Source organism: Heloderma suspectum, chromosome 4 (assembly GCF_057233095.1).
Source record: "Heloderma suspectum isolate Gila_16-S chromosome 4, 16-S_ref, whole genome shotgun sequence".
NCBI lineage: Eukaryota > Metazoa > Chordata > Lepidosauria > Squamata > Helodermatidae > Heloderma > Heloderma suspectum.
In genome coordinates, this window is record NC_139461.1 from 143,395,097 (window position 1) to 143,416,500 (window position 21,404).

Here is a 21,404-nt window from a genome sequence, read left to right on the forward strand (position 1 = left end):
CTCTTCACTGGTGCAAACCCTAAATAATATGCTATCTGAGCATTTTTGATCCACATCGCTGCTGCATTTTTTAAAAAAATGTTTTTCTCCCTTTATACCTCTTGGTGGCAGACTTTACTTCAAGTTTTCTAGTGTGTGTGTGTGTGTGTGTGTGTGTGTGTGTGGAATGCTGAAAGAGGATTGCTTTTTTCTTTTGTGTTTGAAAACTCGAACAACATGTAGAAGTTAATTACACTTGGTGTGTTTAAATATTCAGTCAATGAAACTAGTGAGAACATGCAAGACAAACCAGTTAAATAATAGTTACAAAATGTTAGCTTAATTTTTTTCTGTGAATTACAAAAAAATTAAAAACTATAGCAATTAATTCGTCTTCAAGAGGACTAGTTCAGACTAGGGCTTAGCTGAAAGAAGTAGGGGAGGCATACATCAGAGTTGAAAGGACCTCCCCCCAATGCTATTGTGATCTTTTTGAATTGTGGCAAATGAAATAAAAGTGTTTGCTCAAAAAGCATTGCCATGAATAATCTGTGTTTGCCCTCACATTCCTGATTGCTTAGGATCAACATGTGATCAATGTGGGAAGCTATGCCTTCAGTCTAAATCAACTCTGTTTGCCCTTAGTGACAACAGCATGTAGACAAAACCTATTGGCTATGTAGTGCTGACAGTCACAGCATTCACTTCATAATTCTTGGTTGGCAGGGACCACACTCTGAAGAAAAAAGAAGCTCTAACAATAGGGTGGTGAGAGAGTGGTGGTGAAGCAACTGATTGGAGAAACAATGGCTACAAACAGGCATGAAAAAGTAGAATGTTCTTGGAGGTTTTTCTGAGGAAATATTTAGGACCCCTAAAACACTACTTTTGACCCCTAAATCAAAACACTCAGTACAGCCCTAGCTAGGACAAACCTCTACATCCTTAGCGGCTATGTGCTGTTGGGGAGGAAGAACACATCTTCCCACTAGATGGTCACCTGTGGGCATAATATTTGCATAATGCCTACAAGTGTAAAATTCCAGCATGCATAACCCTGAAGGCTATTTCCGTATTGTATGTGGGATTTCAGTGGCACAGCTGGGGTCTGTATGTGTTGCCAATACGGAAATATTACTCCCACTCATGTCTGTGGAGCAGGAAAGTGTGATGCACGTTGTTGAGATCATCCTAACAAGCTCTTCATTTTCACAATAGCAAACTCGGGTGGTGGGTGCCAACAGAATTGCAACCAGAACAAGACTGCTGAGAAACAAGAGGTCACCTAAGGTTTGCAGAAGTACTCCCCAAAATTATTTAAACCTAACAGGTGCAAAAATCCAAAGAACAGCCCAATGAGGGATGAGCATGCCCATTAGCTGAGAGAACTGGAAAAGAAAAATAGAATGGGGGTGGAAGGGAATGCTGTCCTTGGAGGGAATGACTGGCTGGAACCCTCAATGGGAGCACTCCTTTGAGGAGAGAGGATACACATTTTATTTCAGGTATCTACTTGTTCCCTCTAATAGTGAATTCAGGTGATCAAATGCCTATCAGTTTGGAAGCAAAGGAGGGACACCCAGAAATGAGGAATTAATTTTATATGCTCGAGGGACTCGCTAGGAATGCATAATGGAGAAGTTCTTAAATTAGCTCTAAGGAAAAATATTAAACTTCACCACCACTCTCTCCCCATCCTATTGTTAGAGCTTCTTTTTTCTTCAGAGTGTGGTCCCTGCCAACCAAGAATTATGAAGTGAATGCTGTGACTGTCACCAAAAATGGCCCAACAAGGGCCTGTGAGCTTGCTGGACTTATGGAGTGTTGAGGGCACAGAGATAAGAAAATTCTAGCTCATTTCATTGTCTTGAGAGGAACCCCTGGGTTCAAACTGAATGCCAAAGGTGGGAAGTCCTGCATTTGCTGCTATCTTTTGTGTTTTTGTGGGGAACATGCTGCCTCAATCACAGCTAGGCTAAACTCATGAATTTCTCCATTGTTTTATATGGGCAACTTTTACTTCTGCCCTGGGGACAGGGTGAAAAAGCATTTAAAGGAACCAGACTTTGGCAGACTGTGGGAGTTTATGAGAGTTTATTAATTTAGAGAGCTGGATGATGCATGTTGTTGTTGAAGCATCATATCGGCACTTATGCACTCCCCGCCCCCAGGAACGCCCCCTTTTGCCCTGCTCCACGCTGCTGTTCCAAGCCCGGAGCCTGGGGATGATCCACGTTGCCTAAGAGGGGGCAGAAGAGGGGGGAGGGAGGCAGTTTTTCAGGAACTGACCTCGAAGCATGGGCTCCGAGGTCAGTTCCTGAAAACTGAACAATCCTATGGCCATCTAGCTGCTGTCTAGTGGCCATAGGATTGCACCCTTGAGAGCAGACTAAGCAATAGATTGAAAGCAGTTGAGACATGGAATATTAGGGCCAAAATAGACATGACACTAAATGTATCATAACACAGCATGTCAGAGTTTCTTTGGCTTTTATTTAATAGCAGGCATTGTGGGGTGGGGTGTCATTAGGATCATGGCTGGGGAGGGTTAAACCTCTCCTTTATAAACAACATAATCCAGTTTCCCCCAACCCCATTTCTATACTAATCTAGACAGATTCATGCTGAGGAGAGTTTCCAGTGAGAGATTTAACCTACAGTTGCCAGTCTGCTTCATGCTCTGGCTCTCTACCCCTTATCCTGATCTCTTACCTCAGGAGTTCTTTCTAAGAAGCTCCTCCAGAATTTACTATTCTACTCCTCCTTCAACACACAACTAAGTATAATGGCTCCCTCACATTCTGTACAACCCCCCCAAAGGACAGCAGCCAAAGGGTCAACTCCCATTTGGTGTCAACCTGCTGGCAGTGAACCAACAAAAATAGCTTCTCCCTCTGGGAGCTGCTGCTGGCCTCCCTTGTGCTGCATATCTGAATATTGTAAAAGGTGTTCTTGCCTTGAACAGTGCAAGTGTAAGATCTCCCTCCATGTGATCAAAGTTTATACATTTAGGTGAATGTGAGAGAACTGCCATATTGATGAACATTCTTATGGAAGTTAATCTGTCCTTGTAACTGAGTAAATTTCCTATAGCGGGTGTAGTGCATTTAACAGGGTATCTTTCATCCATTTGAAAAATTGGGAGGGCAGTTTTTATATTCCATTTTTGTTAAAATATCAGAAATCCATTTTGCTGCAATCTTATTTATTAGATTTCTATTCCACCCTTCAATACAACATTTACCAGGGCAGTTTACATGAAAAACATAAAATTGTAAAAGTACAATAAAAAAACCCTATAAAACAAATAGATTAATAGAATAAAAGCAGCAATAAAAAGTTCCCCAAGAGTAAAAGCCCAGAAACATAAGCATGCATTTGCCTGGCTCTAGAAAGACATTAACGTAAGTATCAGGCAAGCCTCCCTGGGGTGACAGTTTGGTAAGTGGGATGCCATGACAGAGAAGAGGTTCTCCCCAATTGCTACCCACCTCACCTCAGGTGGGAGCACCTTCAAAAAAGCCTTGAAGGATGATCACAGGACAGGTTGATGTGGAAGCAGTTGTTCCTTCAGGTATCCAGGTCCCAAACAGGGTAGAGCTTTAAAGGTGAGCGCCATCATTTTGAGTTCGGCTCTGAAATGGACTGGAGCTAGTGGAGTTCTTTCAGTATAGGCAATATATGTTCTCAGTGACCAGTTCCAGTTGCGTTTTGTACTCAGTGAAGTTTCTAGAACATCTTCAGAGGTGGCGCCACATACAGAGCATCGCAGCAATCCAATCTGGAGGTTATCAGGGCATGGATAACCACAGCCAGCCTATCTCTGTCCAGGAGGGGCTGCAGCCTCAGCTGTTGGAAAGCACTCAATGCCACCGGGGCCTCTAGCGACAAGACTGCATCAATGAATACCACTTGCACAGTGATGTAGTTTGTGAAGTAGTTTTGGTGATGTCGGAGCAGTCATAATTTTGTGCTCCATAGTTCTACTTAGTTATACTGTCTCGGTTCTGAATTGTCAGTAAAGTCTTCTGGATATATTTTTTTTCGTTGCAGAAAGTGTGGTGGGCTCTTGTTGCTAGCAAAGATCTCAGAGCTGATTTTCATTGTCTTCGTTTGTTAGTACATGAGCTATTTGCCTTTTCTTTCTTAGTTTACTCTAACAATAAGATTCACGGTTAAGAGAACAATCTTATGCAACCGTTGCATCATTTTATTTTTGATTTGAGAAATCACACTATACTCTTGATGTAAAAGTTAATCAGAACTGGAGCCTCTGGAATTCTATGCTTTAAACTGCCAATTTTTAACACCTTGACATCTACATTATGCAAATGACGTATCCATAACTTTTGATATTTTATATGGTTTTTTTTACGATTTGTAACACTGCAAAATTTGTTTTGGCAAAGGTATACAGCTCAAAATAAAAAAAGAGGATCAGGGAAAGAACTGTTTGGCTGTCAGGGCCCAAAAGGACATCAGTACCACAGCATAGCACCTTTGTGTAAGCATTTTAAGGTGCAATCCTTTGCATGTTTAGACAGAAAAAAGTCCTACAACTCCCAGCATGGCTAGCTAGGGAATGCTGGTAGTTGTAGGATTTTTTCTGTCTAAACATGCAAAGCATTGTGCCCTTAATGATTTGTCCTCCCACTACCATCACCAACATGCAACAAATAGAGAGTTGATACAGACAAGGTGCAGTAGGATACAGAATTTGCATTTTAGATGATTTGTAGAACAAGCCTAAGCTAAACATTAAAGTGGAATGCAGAGAAATAGTAAAACTTTATAAACCTAAGATGACACCAGAACAATGAAGACAGCATGAAGGAAAGTAGCTAAACTTGTCACACAAATAGATATAAATCAGATTATTTGTCCAACACATTTGTTCTTGAAGAATCTTTCATCTATAGATTTGAAAGATGTTAATGGTTTCTTGGCTATACTATGCTTTAAAAAACTGAATTGTTAGCCAGCTTAAGCATTAATGTTGCTTGGCTAGTACTTCCATCATTGAGAATTTTAATTTTTTAACAACAGCAACAAAATCTTTACACTGTATAGCTTGATCTTAAGTTGGGAAAGTGGAAAACAATACTAAAAATCTCATCCCGCTACCACAGCTGCCACTTAATTTAAATGCCTCTTTCCCTTTTTTAAAAGGTAAAAGATGCTAAGCTCTTCAGTGACTGAAATTTTGTCTTGTTCTACATAATTAAGGGCAGGCATTAATCTGCAAAAATACTAGCTTGTTCCTGGTGAGGATAAATTCGGTCTTTCTAAAGACAGATGGTAGGCTATCTAGTTACATATATAAATGGCAATAGTTTGAGCAAGAATAGGAAAGGGCATTTTTATAATTGACCTTTCTGTGAACTTGAAACAAGTGAGAATATTTTTAACTGGTCTTGCAATGTAATTTTATTTTTTCCAGCAATACTTTGAAAATGACAGCTTATAGACTTTTATAGAGTTAATCCATTTTATTGTGGTATAGGCAGTAGATCTTTCCTCCCTTCCTCCCATTTATGACACTACAGTGCATCATTTTGAATTGCAGTAGTTTGTAATGGTTCTTTCTGCCCTTTTCCATAACAGCATCAAGTCTGAATCATACTGCTGCAATTATGTAAACAATGGAAATACTTCCAGAACAAATCTCTCATTTTAAATTTTCATTTTGGGTAATTGTTGAATGATTTGGGACCATAATCAACTAAAATTATTTTACACATTTATAGATCAATTATGAAAGCTGTAAAGGGGGGGAGGACTATAAAAATTGTAAAACCATTTCTATTGCTATTGCCATGTGCTTTTCTTATTGCTTGTGGCTTTCCAGTTATTGTGTACCTAGCATTCAATTAAAATGATTGATTTACTAGGCTGCAAACTGCTGAATGCCATTTACTTTTATAGAACTGCACTTCGAAGGGAAGGAAGCAACCTGGTATGTTTGAACTACCTGATTTTTTGCAAAATCACTGACATAAAACAGATGTTCTCATGATGCTGTGTTCCCAGGAGGCAAAATCTCTTCATAAATTACCAGTTCACCATATTACTTCATGAAATGTAGATTTTTATCATTGAATATTTGAAACATTTGGCAGAGTTTGTCAAAAAAATATTTGGCTATCTTGAATTGGTCCTAGTCACTCACAATATGAACAAGCTGCATAAATCTGAGGCACAAGGGATTATCTTTGAGAAGGTTCCATTGGAGGATGATGTGTGGATAATACATGCCTCTGACCCTTGGAAGTGAGCAGAACAAACCTGTAAATAATTATTTGTACTGATCCAGAAGAAAATGGAAATATAGCTGCCAACGGGGTTGCCTAAATTTTGCTAAACAACTAGCTTTATCTCTTAACAAGGCGATACTTGAAGGCGTCTGATTTTTAATTCAGATGGAACTGGGTAGATCCAAAACTCCCCAATATCTGTGAATTCTGTGCAGTACAAAGTACAAGCTGATCATTAAAGAGAATTACTTGACCCATGTTGGCCTTCAAAAGTAGTGCACACTGGATACATCTCACAACCCTTTGCATATTTACCTTCACTATGAGAAACTGCACATTTACTTTGTGGTCAGAAAACTACTTGTGATGTTCTAACCTTGATTTCTTGCTGCAATAATATTTAGGATGCAATCAATATTATCTATCTTCACAGTGCTTTTAATACAGTTCCACATTCATTCATTCATTCATTCATTCATTTAAAAGGGTTTTTTAGGCCACCTTATAGGGCACACCTTGTCTAGCTGGCTTAAAAGCATATTTTGCAAACAACAAAATGTCAAGAAATCAGAGCAGTAATTAATCAACCTTTTAAAACATTATTCAGTCCAACATAAAAATGACCAAAATTCAATCAACAGGATTCTAAACAATATTCTCAAAAGCAGCAACATCCTTAATTATGTTTTCGTAACATTAAAAATGTGATAAAATGTGATGAAAGCCTCTGTTGTTCCTCCTACCCTGCCTGGCTGTTGTTGACAGGGCTTAGGATAGACAGATGGGTCTGAGATCAGAGCCCTGCATCTGTCATTTGTCAGTCTTGCAGGATTGCACTCTCAAGATGTGTTTATAGTCCACCGGAAATTCTCAGAATGTATTCTCACTGGGGTGGTCAACCTGTGTCTGGACTATAAAATGTCACACTGCATTTGGGGTTCACAAGATTGAAAGTTCCTCCATAGCAAAGAAATAAAAAAATCCCTGCACATAGAAAACTAGATGGTGGGAAGAAGACTCATGGTTTAGCCATCTCCCTGGCATGCAAGTTTCTGTGGGTAGAAGTAATCATATGAGGATCACATCAGACTTGCCTTCAGTTTGATGTGGTACAGCCTAGAGAAGACACAGGTTTACCGCCTCCAGTTAGAAACAGGCCTCGCTTAGAGTTGCAAAGAATAGTAGTCAAGGAATCTGTGTCAAACTAGGAGGAAATAATAAATAGCATTCTAGAGAGGTCTGCTGATGGTCAGTAGTGACTGACTTCATGTTTTGTAGACAAAAGTGGGAAGAATTTTAAACACAACCCAAGGCTTAAAATTCAAAACTAAATTGCTGAGATAAAGTACTGAAATAGAATTCCATAAGATGCTTTAGGAAGAAGTTAGAGTTGTGTATGGTGGAATACAAATTATGTAGTTCTTTATAGTGTGTTCAAAATGCACAAAGAGATGAACTGGGGTATTGTATACAAAAATGGACAGGATCTGTTTTGGGGCTTGCTTAGTTTTCTTGTCAAGAGGATGAAATTGAACCGTTTGAACGTGACTTTGCTGAAAGTGGACTAGAAGCAAATTTAGAGTTCTTAGGCTGTAGTTCTGAACATATTTATGCACACCTAATTGCCTGGGTGTAGCATATCTCTAATGGGATGCAAGGCAACATGGACACTAAACACAGACCATCCCACACAAGTCTGATAATCTTTTACTCCAAAACAAAATTGAGTTGAGGAAGGAAAGTTACTTAGTGATCCTAGAGGTTTTTGCCATGTGCTTGCCTGAATTGTCTGAAGCAGATGGCTCTGTGATTTACTTTCTGTCTACTTGACTTCATCTTTGAGAGTTTGATGTTGAATAGTTCTACCTTGTAAAAGAGGTTGGATGACAAAATTTCAATGTAAAGTTGGCACAACGTACTAAAATAATGTACTAAAACTGATTCTCAGACATCTAGCTTGCTTCTATCTACTGTTTAACTGTAGGCTGCCCTGAAAACCTTTGGAATATGGAATTGTCAAAATGCATCACAAACACTCAGTCTTTACTGTTTTGTGGGAACTGCCACAAAATACCTGAAAATATACCATGCTAGGCACTGGTGCCTTTGACAGGTGTGATGCTCGCTCGCCCCCCCCCCTCTTTTAAATTAAAGGGGGAGACTTGTGAGTTGAATGGTAACAGAATAGCATATGCAAAACAGGACAACATAGTATCCCTCAATTTGCAGTACTTAGCTGGGCTATTTTGTTCAGTTAAAGTTACCAGATGCTGCATAGCGTGCACGCAACTTGGAGAGAATTCAGAGGAATCAGCAAAGATTAACCTGTGCTTGAGAAATAATTTATCTTAGAGAAAAGTTTAAGGTACTTTCCAATAATTTAATGTCATAAACAGGAAAGGAGTAATTGTGCGGTACTGATGGACAACATTTTGCGTGGTTCCTTCATTACTATTACAGCGAGATTGTATGCATGTTTGCTCAGACATAAGTGGCACTGACTTCAGTTAAATTTACTCCTAAATCTGCACAAGATTGCAGATTAACAGTGCAATTCTATGCATGTCTACTCAAAAGTAAGTCCTACTTAGTTGAATGGAACTTGCTTCCAGGTAAGTTCGTATCTTGCAACCTTTGTTTTTCTATATGTAAAATAATAAAAATAAGGAAACTGTGGGCAGTATGCAGTACTGCCACTGTGCCTCTGCTCATTCTGTTGCACCAAGCGGGATCCACCATTAGTGCAAAAGGGATTTAGGGCTTCCTAAAGCAGCCCTGGGAATGAGCAGAAACACACATTTACAGATAGCAATAGGCCAGCGGAACTCCCTTCTGTGAGCTCCACTGACCTGCCCCATTCTAGAAACAAGCCTTTCCACTCGTTTCTGTTGCTTTAAGAATCACTAGCTCCCTGCTGTGCTAGCGATGGGTCCTACTGAGGTGCACGCAGCATTGGATACTGTGGTGTATACAGGGCCTGATCAAGGCTATGGTGGGCCCCAGGGCTAACCATCTCTAGTGGGCCCCCTACTCTGTCCCCAATACTGAACTCATGCACAACATTTGTGCACACACACATGCAAATGGGTCAACAATAATGCAAAAACATTTTACTACATATTTTAGTGGAAATCATCTTCCATGCTTTGCTGGAAGCAAAAAACTCTTCCATGGTAGAGAACTCAAATAAAAACACAAACCTCCCCTTTTACAGCATACAGCACACAAAACAGAAAACATGAACACACATCAAAAAGCTCTCTCTCAATAAAGAGACCTAGATGGACTCACTGCCTCATTCAAACACCATAGCCAACCAGGACACACATACATGGCCAGTGTTGGCCCAGGACATTTTGCTGCCTGAGGAGGACCAGCAAATGCCTCCCATTTCTCACTGGATGATCTGAGCCACCCACTCCCTCTCAGCCTAACCTACTTCACAGGATTGTTGTGAGGGTAAAACTGGGGAGATCTTTAGTACATGGAGGAAAGGCAACCATAAATATAATAAAATAAATTAAATAATTTTATACTAGAAAAACATAATGGTCTTACACTGTGTTCATAATAAGCTTCCGCAGCATGTATAATGGCCATCTGTGCATTACATTATTGTGTGCGCTCATTTACATGCATACATATTAGACACAAAATGTATCAAATACCCCACTTTGAAATTTATCATATAGCGATCCTGGGGAGGGAGTCTGAAAACTGGCACCAACTCTTATAGTTCATATTAAACATTCAAAATTAGAAAAGTATCATCTTGCTTCTCACATGCCCCACCCATATGCCTCCATCTTCTACATTAACATCAGCTCAACCACAAACTTCATTAACATCAAAAACAAAGAGTCTTGTGGCACCTTAAAGACTGACAATGTTATTCTGACATAAGCTTTCATGCGCTATAGCCCACTTCATCAGATGTATGGAGTTTTATGGGGATTTTCAGGTTTATATACAGTGCAGGTGGTGATGATGGGGAATTGTAAACATTGAGGTCAGAAGGAAATTAAATGCAGAAAGTATTTAAGGAAAGGAAATATTCTTCTTTTCATTAAATACTTCACAGCCCCCTGCCTCCTGACTGTATTTCCCTAAAAATACCCAACTCACTAGCAGACTAGACAAGAACTCTGGACTACACTACAGTGCTATCGTATACTATTCTCCTTCCCAGCAATATGGATATAACAGCCATGGACTACTTTGTAGGGTATTGTAGTGTTGCCGTAACTCATACGCAGCCACAGTGCATATGCATGCGTGCGCGCGCGCACACAAACACAATATTTTATTTATTTATTTTTAAAATGTCTTGGTCGCCTCCCAAGTTCAGCACACAGCAATAAAACACATTACAACAGTTAAAACATTAAAAGTGATGAAAACATAAACACAATCAAATAGAAATAAAAACAACAATAAAAGCCAACAATAAAACCAGCAACATGGTTTTATGGGTAATATGAGTATGATAGATTTTATCTACGTTGGCAGGTGAATTACGAAATAAAAATAAAAATACAAACACAGTAAAAAAGCTATTTTTGAATGAAATAAAACCTGTGCTAAAAAGAATATGCATTCTTGTTATTCCTGCTACCCACTGTTTGTGGCTGGACATGCTGTTCAGTTACAGCTACACTTGACATTCTGGATTTCCCAATAGCTTTCTATGCATGGTAATCACTGTTCCACAACAGTATGCAAAATGAACCAGGAAGTCCCATTTGCAGACAAGTCTTTGCTCTAAACTATATGGTCAACTGTTGATCATAGCTGCAACTTCGCTAATTAGCTGAAACACACTTAAAGGTGGTAGCAGGGTCATTTCTCACAAAATGATTGGACAAAATGATTGTCCATTTCTCACAAAATGATTGGAATGTGCCTGGACGTTTTGCCTCGTATCTCAGGTTCTACAAGGGATAGAAACTTGTCCTTTCTTTATTTGAAAGCCGAGAAACCTATCTGCATTCATGCCAGGTCTCAATTCCATTTAGAATCTATTTTCTGTCAGCCCTGTAATATATTAAGTAATAAATGGTTCCAATTATATACAGAATATTTTCCCTTTGGTTCTGAATAATCACAGTTCATCTTACACTTCTCTGAAACACAGCTTCCATTCACATCTTTGAAACACTCTCAGTGGGCGCCCTCCATCAGTGAGTCTACTTTCTCATTCACATTGGCACAGGCTGCAGTTGCTCCTCATCCTCTTTGTCATCATTGTTATTACTTGCTTGTCTCATAGGCAGAGCCATGAGCAAGTAGACAGTGGCATCTACTGCTTCTCCTTCTCACCACCACCATTGTCTGGGCCAAAGCAAGAGGCAGGTGAACAAGCAGGTTTCAATGGAGAAGAGGAGAAGCAACTCCAAGGGTCTTTGTCACTGGGACCCTCCTGGAGTGTAGGCCCTCAGCAGGTGCCCAACCATACATATCTTGGATGCTGGTCCTGCGTCCATTTCAGAGCATGCAAATTCTAAGGAGATATGATCTTTTTAGAAATCAACCTTGAAATTCATTCCTGGGTTGTTTACCATGGTGTGCAAACCAGGGACTCAGGCTTGCATCTCCTCCAGAGTTCCAGCTCTGGCTTGTCAGGGGAGAGACAAGCCAGAGTTTCTAGTTCACTTGTCCTGGTAAATACATCATGAAGCATCCTGGGATTATTTAGCCATTCCTGCTTTGTGCATGAGTGGTCAGGCAGCATGCACAAGCATAACCCAGAATTAAAAAAAATATATCTGGTTTATTGTGACGTGAATTGGGCCTATATTTGATCTTCGCCTCCATTTTTCAGTTGGATAACCACATTCACATATATCTCTTCATGAATACTTATCTTTGCACAAGAAATAGTGGGTCCAAAGTAGGTTCTCCATAATGTACAGAGTCCTATGGCAACCTTAAGTCTTAACTGGCTTAATTTTGTCAACAATAGCCTACTTTTTTCGAGAGCCAGTGTAGTGTAGTGGTGAACCAGTGTTGGATAACCACATTCACATATATCTCTTCATGAATACTTATCTTTGCACAAGAAATAGTGGGTCCAAAGTAGGTTCTCCATAATGTACAGAGTCCTATGGCAACCTTAAGTCTTAACTGGCTTAATTTTGTCAACAATAGCCTACTTTTTTCGAGAACCAGTGTAGTGTAGTGGTGAGAGTGACGGACTGGGAGCCAGGAGATCCGGGTTCTAGTCCCCACTTGGCCATGGAAGCTCACTGGGTGACTTTGGGCCAGTCACAGACTCTCAGCCCAACCTACCTCACAGGGTTGTTGTTGCGAGGATACAACGGTGAGGAGGAGGATAATGTAAGCCGCCTTGAGTTCCTTGCGAGAGGGAGAAAGGCGGGGTATAAATGCAATAAATAAATAAATAAATACTTCATCAGAACTTTTTGCTAACACCATTCATGTCCTGAAGATCAATATTAGTGGTCTTATAGTTTCATTTCAAGGAAAAGTGGAAATCATGAAGAGATTGTTTGAGCCAGAACTTAGTATTGCACGCTGTTTGTTTGCTTGATAAATTTATATCCTGCCTTCAAATTGAGATGCTCAAAGCAGCTAACAAAATCCTCCTGGGTTAAAACCATTACACTAAATCAATACAAAATTATAAGAATAAAGATAAAAATCTTGATAGCAGTTCATAATAATCTGATTAAAAATGAGGTATGACCCCTTTTTCTATTGCTAGCAATTAACGATGATGTAGAGCTTCAGCTATGAGGCAATATAGAAATGTAATAACTAAATAAATGTATAGCTACTGCTTAGTTGTCAAATGGAGAACTACCCTGGGTTCAGCTGTAGAAATATCAGGATTCAGTCTACCATGAGTACTCTTGCACAACTTCCATTCTTGCACAACTTCCATTCATGTTAATAGGACGCTTTCCTGGTGGATTGTGCCCTTTGTCCCTTTATCCTCTAACTAAATAACCTCAGAAAACAAAGATATCTGAGATTGGGGGCAAGATTAGAGGACTTGAACCCAGTCACCTCTCATTTTAGGAACAAAGCGATCAGTTATTTGGAGCATTCATATATTTTACTTCAGCCACTCCTACTTAGGAAAATTTTGGAATCTTTTTAAAATAAAAAATCAGAAAGAGAATTGAAAATGCAGGCTTTCCTTGTATGGACACATGGCTTTAATGAAAATACAAAGCAAGGTTAATAGTTGGTACTTATTAATCTTTAAAAATGCTACTCTGTGCTACCTTTCATGCCAAGATTCATGAGTCTTTTTATTGTAGCATATGTCAACAGAGATGTTGCCCCATCTGCTGCTATATAGCTTGTGCAGACACTAGGCGCACAGCACAATGCTTACCTCTCAGTAATTACAGGTGTGTTGTGTGGAGCCCAATGCATTAATCAGCCCCTTAATTATGGAAAAGGTGGGTCTTTTGTTCTGCCTTCAGAACAGGAGTTTACCAGCCACTTCATGAGCTCTAGCATCCATCTGCTCATTCTTTTAGAATGTTTGCATTGACTGATATTGCCTTTAAAATGTATCATGGGAAGTGATTAAAACCAGTTGGAACATTAACCTGACTGGTGTTTCAAAGGTGAAAGCGCTGTCTGCTGTGATGCTAAAATTTATTTACCTTCCAAACAATAATTGTGTAAAAACCTCTATCATGTTAGCTCATGACAGCATAAGATAAATTTCATGCTTCAGCTGTAGGGAATAGCTATTTTGTACTATGATCTTCTTTTATAAGCAAGAAAAAGTAGGGCTTTTAGAGATCCACATTGGAAAACCTACGTTTTCCAAAACCTGAAAAACAGCCAAGAAATGTCTTAAATAAATACATAAATAAAAAATAAGTTAGAGGAGGAGAAATGTGAGGGGTCCAAACCTCTTACCTTTATTTTTGGCAGGATTTTAGTACCCAAACTGATCTTTATGCAAGGTTTCAATTTTTATTTTAGCGTGGCTTTTAATTAGTGCTTTATAATACTAAAAATCCCCCCCTCTTTTTTTTCTTGTAATATATTGCTGTGATGTTCAGCATAAATAGTAACATTGATTTTGGATCAAGGGGGTAGCACTGCAAAATTCCAACAACAACAACAACAATAATCCAAATATGTTGACAATCACAAGCTAGGCCTTTTTCCTTAATACTGTTTTTCAATGTATGCATATTTGTGGGATTTCTTGCATAGATGAATGCTTCTCTTTCTGATATGGGTTGGCCCCTTCCCTAGGCAGTAAGGGGCAGAATAAAATCAAAACTTCTGGATACAAAGTTGCTGCCCACTAGGTCATCATTTTCAGTTTGGAACTGCTCCTTGGAACTGTTCTTTGAGTTTGGGGCTCTGTAAGATATAGAGAAAAGCTATCCTTTTCTTTTGAGGTGAGGTTATTTTTCTCAGCAGAGCCAAAAGTCACCTTGAAGGTGGTCTTGTCAGAATGACAGGATAACTGGAGTGGAATTCCACTCCATGAGTGCTCAAGGCAATGTACAATAAAAATACAAAGATTAAAATATATTAAAATAAAAAACCCTAAAACATATTTTAAACATTGGAATTAATGATAAAAACAAAGATCAGCATTAACTATTAAAAGCTCAGTAGAACAATAGTGTCTTCACTAGCTGTCTAAAGATCACTAATGAGGAGGCTAACCTAACCTCCCTGGGATAGGCATTCAACTGGGCTCTAGCTACACAAGAACCCATCAACCTCATATCTCTAGTCACTGGGACACACAACAGGGCCTCTGATAATGAGCACAAATTTCAGGCAGACCCATATGGGAGGAGGTGGTTTTTCATATACCCTGGGCCCAAGCTATTTAGGGCTTTATAGGTAAAAACCAACACTTTTTGAGTTTAGAAACAAATTAGAAGCCAGAGCAGCTATTTCAAGATCAGTATTATATGGTCTATAAAATGTACACTAGGCAAAAGTCTAGCCGCTGCATTTTGCACTAGTTGATTAAGGCATGGATCATTGTGTCCAGACCCACCTTTGCCATGAAGAGACACAAACCGGAGCACCAACTGAAGCAACTGCTTCAATCATTTCATCAGAGTCTGACTTGGTAGCTGAACTGGCAGTGTCCTGTGTTCTTCCTGTATTTATCTAGGCAGGGGGAAATGGCTTCTAGACTCAAATTTTGGAGCTAGCCTAGGGGGATAATAATTTTTTCTTAATTGGAAGAGGACAAAGGGTAAGATCTACTTTCTCATGGGAAAGGGCCAGCCTAACATGAGAAAGAGGGGCAAGATAGCTAGGTGCTTCTCTTCCTCCAAATTCTGAAATTCCTCTGAACATTTTTACTCTAAGCATTGTGGGTGGAATAAAAACAGAGAAGGCTCACAAAACCTGATAGTCCATCCTATTCAGTACTATCAGAAACCTCCATGGAAAAAATTGAGCCTTGCTCTAAGGTGAAACCTGGGAAAAGCTCCCTTCACCCTCCGCAGCTCATGCACACACATATACACAGTGGGGAAAATGATGATCAAACTAGTTATAACATTAGGGGTTATTTGGGGTCCACAAACTGCACTCAGTCTGTGTGCATTTGCCCTCCAAATAAATGCATACTAAAGGAGAAGCTCACATTTCCTATTTACTGGTTTTCCATTATTTATTTATTATTAATGTTTATATGCCTCCTTATTTGCTAAAAAGCTATCAAGGCAGTGCATTAATTTAATAAAGAGGAATATATTTGAGGCCCCAAGAAATGAAAGGGAGGAGGACAGAGGGAGGAAGCTTGTCTGCTGTGTTCCTTCTCACCCTCAAATGGATGCTTGCTCAGTCATGTGCATAGTAGCGTTGGGCCTTCTGGGGTGGGGAGTGTTTGTTTTCCCTCACTTTTCTTAGTATCAAAGATCTCTAACTCTGAGCCACACAGTTATAGTCCCTCAGCGTAAGGTACTCAGGAGCAGAGCAACGGTTTCAAGTAAATCTGCTAGAGCTAAGCACAGTCAGACCTATACCATAGCCGCTAGACAGCAGCTAGATGGCCATAGGATATCTGGTTTTCCAGGAACCGACCTCCCCCCACTTCTGCACTGCCTTGGAGGCAGCGCAGAACAGCCCCATCCTCCAGCTCACAAGAGGAGCACGGAGTGGCCAAAAGGGGGCGTAGCTGGGGGCATTCTGGGGCGGGGAGGGTGGAAATGCCTGTATGACTCATCCAATGTATCGTACAGCAGCCTTCTCCCCCGCTCTGCCCTCCCGCGGCTAGAAAATGCAGGGCTGGAGAAGTGGAGGGGGGAAGATCCCCTCCGTGCTTCTCCTGCCCAGCTTTGGATAGGCGGTCGTGTCCGAGGTCGGAGGCGGACGCCTATCTGAATAGGATTGCGCCCTTAATCATTGCATAATCCATAAATATATCTGTATTTAGTGTGCACTTTAAGGGTGGTGGTATCATAATAAAAGTATTGCCTCTATAGACATTTAGAGATCATAATTTTATTTGACAATAACTGCACTGTTGTTGCTTGAGTGTTATGGTGTATCCAAATGTATTTTTTCCCAGCTAACCCATTTATTGCAGTTCTGAACATGTGTGGAATATGATTGCATGAGTGTCAGGGGACCTATTGGCTGGTATTATTACTGGTGCTAAGTTGCCAATATGCCTGCCTGTTTTATTTTGTATGCATCTTAAAAATTCATGCCTGAGCACTCCTGGAAGAACCACTCCACCACTGGATCATTTGTGTAGTTTAAAACAGTTAAATATCATTAAAACTTTCCCTGCTATTTTATGTATGTTTTCTCTCTTTTTAAAAACACACACCTTGTTTTAGGCTCATGCTATGGGGCATATGAAATAATCTCCTCCCTTCCATTTCCACCAGATATGTCAGCTCCCTGCAATACATTTATCCCCTCCAGCATCTGTCTTGTAGCATTTACCTTCTACATGGTGGTAGGATATTGATGTTGCTGTCAACTGGAAAAGCTGCTACTTTATGCAACCAGTGCCCTTTTAACACGATTAACCATTTTAAAAATTAAAAGATCTACTTTGTCTCCTTTTCAGGATGTTTTAAATACTATCATAAGGCACTGCCCCCCCTGCTTTTTTTTCTTGGGCTTACCTGGCTTCACATTGCTAATAGGAGACTTCATAACAGCTGCAGCCAGAGTTCTGAGTACAAACATGTTGGAGGTAAGTATGGCAATGTTCAATGTCCATGTTCCTGTGAGAGTGCACAGTTGTTAGCGAGGTTCAGATTTCTCTACTCTAACAGGTGTTGGCTCATTAGTGCAATGTGAAACTGGGCTCTTGGGGCAGACACCATGGCAGCTGATGTGTGAAATTGTAGGATAAGGTGACATCCTAGTATTGCAAAGGTGTTTCATCAAAAGGACAAAATGTGAGAAATCATATCCTCGCTAATACTGCAGCACATTTACACTCTAAAAGTGAGGCTTGGGTTTCAGAATATTATTAGGTTTTTTGCAATATATGAATATTGCAACCGCGCCTCCTATATGTAGAACATCTTTCATGCTGAAAAGGGTTGGAGCAATAGAAAGCAAGAAATTATTTAAAAAAATATATCCATGGTTAGTGCTTAGTATGCAATACTGTACACTAATGGTCCAAATATAAAATCTTGAGAACTATATTATCTGAACAACAATGAACTTACAAATTATTAGTGGCCAGTATAACCATAGATGTTTGTGGGGTACAGTTTGAGAAGGTAACTGTTCAGTAATACATATTTAATAGCCTTTTCCATTAAAAAAAACACCTCTATTCTGTTGTTCTATTCTGATTTCTGTTGACATGTTAAAAATAATCAGATTTCTTAATGTACAAGAACCTACAGTACTATCCAGTACTGAAAAATATTCTAAAGACACTCTTCACTTTCAGAATTTATCAAATATCTCTTAATATAGTTTTCCTGGAAATAAGTTCTTGGTTCATATTAATTTATGATTATTTTTATATATATTTTAGTTTATGCTACCAATAAAAATACTCGGCAAACCATTTAGAACTATGAAGCTTTGAGTTCTTTAAATAGCATTGTGTCACTTTAAAACAGCCTTTCCTAACCTGGTACCCTCCAGATGTTTTGGACTTCAACTCCCATTAGCCCCAGCCAGCATGGCCAGTGGTTAGGTATCTTGGGAGTTGTAGTCAAAAACATCTGGGGGAGGTGTACCAGGTTGAAGGCTGCCTGAAAGATTGTCACATTTATTATAGCATAAGCTTTTGTGAACTGTGGTCCAAGCTTATGCTATGATAAATTTGTTAGTCTTTAAAGTGCCTACAAGACCTTTCATTGGCTATCCTGCAACAGACTAACAGGGCTAGCCCTCTGGATATTAAATAGCATTGTGTTCCTTAAGTTCTGAAAAGATGGTTTTCAAAATTGGAAGGGAAGTCAAGATAGAATAAATTGTGTTGAATATAGAGGTGCTCTTCCTCAAGCAGACAGCCTTTTCTTCAAGCAGAAGGGCTATTTCTGACATAGAATGTGATCCTTGCATAAGAAAAGAGAACTGAAATCCAGATGTATGCTTCCATTTGCCTGAAGTGGGGATGAGAAGCGTGTGGCCTGTAGGATAGTTTGGGCTTCTCAGACAGGAGGCTGCCTAGCGCTGGACATAGGAAGCTGCCTTAGACTGAATCAGACCATGGGTCCATCAAGCCCGGTATTGTTGACACTGACTGGCAGCAGCTCTCCAGGGTTCCGGGCCTACCTGGAGATGCCAGAGATTGAACCTGGGACTATCTGGGGAGCTTCTCACCTGATGAGAGCGTTGAAGGCATGGATTGGGCTGACTGATAACTTGCCCATTGCATCCTTTCAAAGACATCCCTCTTTTTACTTGTATATGGCACCCAATTGAATTTTACCTATGTGTCAATTGCTCATGATAGAAAAAGAGTTCACAATGCCTGGCATAATGCATTGTGCAATCTCTTACACTAGGTCTTGCTCAACATCTCAAGATGTGTGCTAGCACAAGGCATTGCACAATATCCTCTTCTAGCTCTTTCATGATAGTTTGCAGAACAGTGCCGATGCCAGAATTTCTTCTGCTTGAGCATCTCTGGATCCAGCCCATTATCTGTACATACATACCAGGTGGCCCAAAAGTAGGTATACAGTTGTTTAGAATGTTGATGGGAGGGGGAGAGAATGTGTGAGTAGAAGATGTGTGGGTGGAGTCAGAATGACATTTGGGAAGAGTGAGTGACAGGGAGTGACAATTAAATCAGTCAAGTGTAGAGAGTGAGGGGAGTGAGGCCCTTAAGTAGGTATACAGTTGTTTAGTTGTTTAGTGGTTTTTTTACTGATATTGTGAATGATGGCAGTGAACTTGAGTCAAGAACAAAGAAAGTGGATTCTAAGGCAGTACTGGAAGACTGAAAATGCCAAGTGGGTGCGCACAGCCTGGCAAGAAACATCTGACCCTCCTCCACCAACACGTCTGACAATTTATCGTCTTAGAGATAAATTTGAAGCAACAGGGGTAGTGGCTAATGCATAGAAATCTGGACATCCTAGGATGTCTATGACAGAGGAAAATGAAATGAGAGTTGCTCTGACATTTGTGAACAGTCCGAAAAAGTCCACATGACTTGTGTCTAAGCAGCTATCCATACCTAGAACATCCTTGCAATGCTTAATGCATAAATTGAAATTGAAGCCGTACCGTCCAAGACTGTTACATGATCTTCTGGAGGATGACCCAGACCGTTGGTTGCAATTCTGTGAAATGATGTGTAACCAAATCGTAACGAACCAGACCTTCTTGATAAGATCATCTGGTCAGATGAGGCTTCTTTCAAATTGTCAGGCCACATGAACAGGCATAACTGTGTGTATTGGGCAGATGAAAATCCTCATTTGACTATTACAGCTCAACTGAACCAGCCAGGTGTCACATTGTGGGGTGCACTGTCCAGCAAAGGTGTTGTAGGACATGTTGTAGGAATGTTACAACGTTGATGGAATAAATTTCAAGCACTTACGAGATTAAACAGTGTTAAACAAATGTAAATGTAATAAACAATGTAATAAAATGCAAATAAACTATACTGTATACCTACTTTGGGGCCACTCTGTAGATATACTAACATTACTTTGGAAACATTTCATGTTCTGATTATCAGTTCTAATCTAAGAGAATTTGCATGTGGATAATAACCATAAACTAGTAATTTGGCTTGCCTCTGAAGAAATGTGTGGGTGAGCATCTTCATCATGATGGTTATTCTTTGATGTGGTGATAACATGACAACAGGCACTGTTCTAACAGATTTTGCTAATTCAGCAATGTAGGAACCTCGTTAAAGGTGCAGTCCTGTGGTCGCTAGACAGTGGCTAGATGGCCATAGGATTAGTCGATTCCTGGAGAACCACCTCCCCACCCCCTCCCTGACTGCCTTGTAGGCAGTGGGGATCGTCCCCACGCTACGCACTCATAAGAGCAGCACGGAGAGGGGGGAAAGGGGGCATTCCCAGGGGTGGGGCGTTCGTAAGTGCCGGTATGACACTTCCTTGGTGTAGTCCGGCCTCCCCAGCCCATGCTCCGTTGTTCTGCAGCTAGACAGCTGAAATCGGCCATCTAGCCACAAATGCAGGGCGGATGGATTGCAGAGGAGATGGTCCCCTCTGCACTTGTCCTGCTGTGCATTGGATAGAGGGTCACCTCCGAGTTCCAAGGCAGCTGACTATCCACATAGGATTGCTCCCTCCGACACACATTTATTGATACACATAATGTAGTTGTGCATTGATACACACAATCTTCAGTGTTACAGTAACTTGTCAAATAAGCTTACAAGATATGCAGTCAGGCCCAGAAATATCGGAACAAGGATAACTGTTTTGGCAGTTGGCCTCTGTACACCACCACATTGAAGTTGAAAGGAAACACACCCAGATGGGAGTGAAGTCAGGTGTAATTCAAGGGGTTTGACAAAAGTGGGGCACTAACCATTCAGGAATGATAGCCAGTGGCATACACCCCCCCCCCATCGTTGGTGGCTCATAAGTAATGAAACGAATGGCTGACAAGCAGCTGCATGGCCACGTGTGGCCTGTTTCCTGGGTACCCCGTGACCAATCAAGCAGATAAAAGGCCTGGAGGTGGTTCTGAGTGTTACATTTGCATTTGGTAGCTGTTCAC

General features: G+C 40.3%; 2 protein-coding genes across 13 annotated transcripts in view; both read left to right on the forward strand.

Moving 5' to 3' along the window:
• Window positions 1–21,404, forward strand: part of LOC146347486 (uncharacterized) — a 185,626-nt gene that overhangs the window by 154,912 nt on the left and 9,310 nt on the right. The window lies entirely within an intron of this gene.
• RALGAPA2 (Ral GTPase activating protein catalytic subunit alpha 2) overlaps window positions 1–21,404 on the forward strand; it is a 280,593-nt gene that overhangs the window by 110,307 nt on the left and 148,882 nt on the right. For all 12 annotated transcript variants that reach the window (XM_084850724.1, XM_084850733.1, XM_084850725.1 and 9 more), the window contains one exon: window positions 17,284–17,412. In XM_084850724.1, coding sequence (XP_084706850.1) covers window positions 17,284–17,412 — 129 coding nt within the window. The remainder of the gene's footprint in view (window positions 1–17,283; window positions 17,413–21,404) is intronic.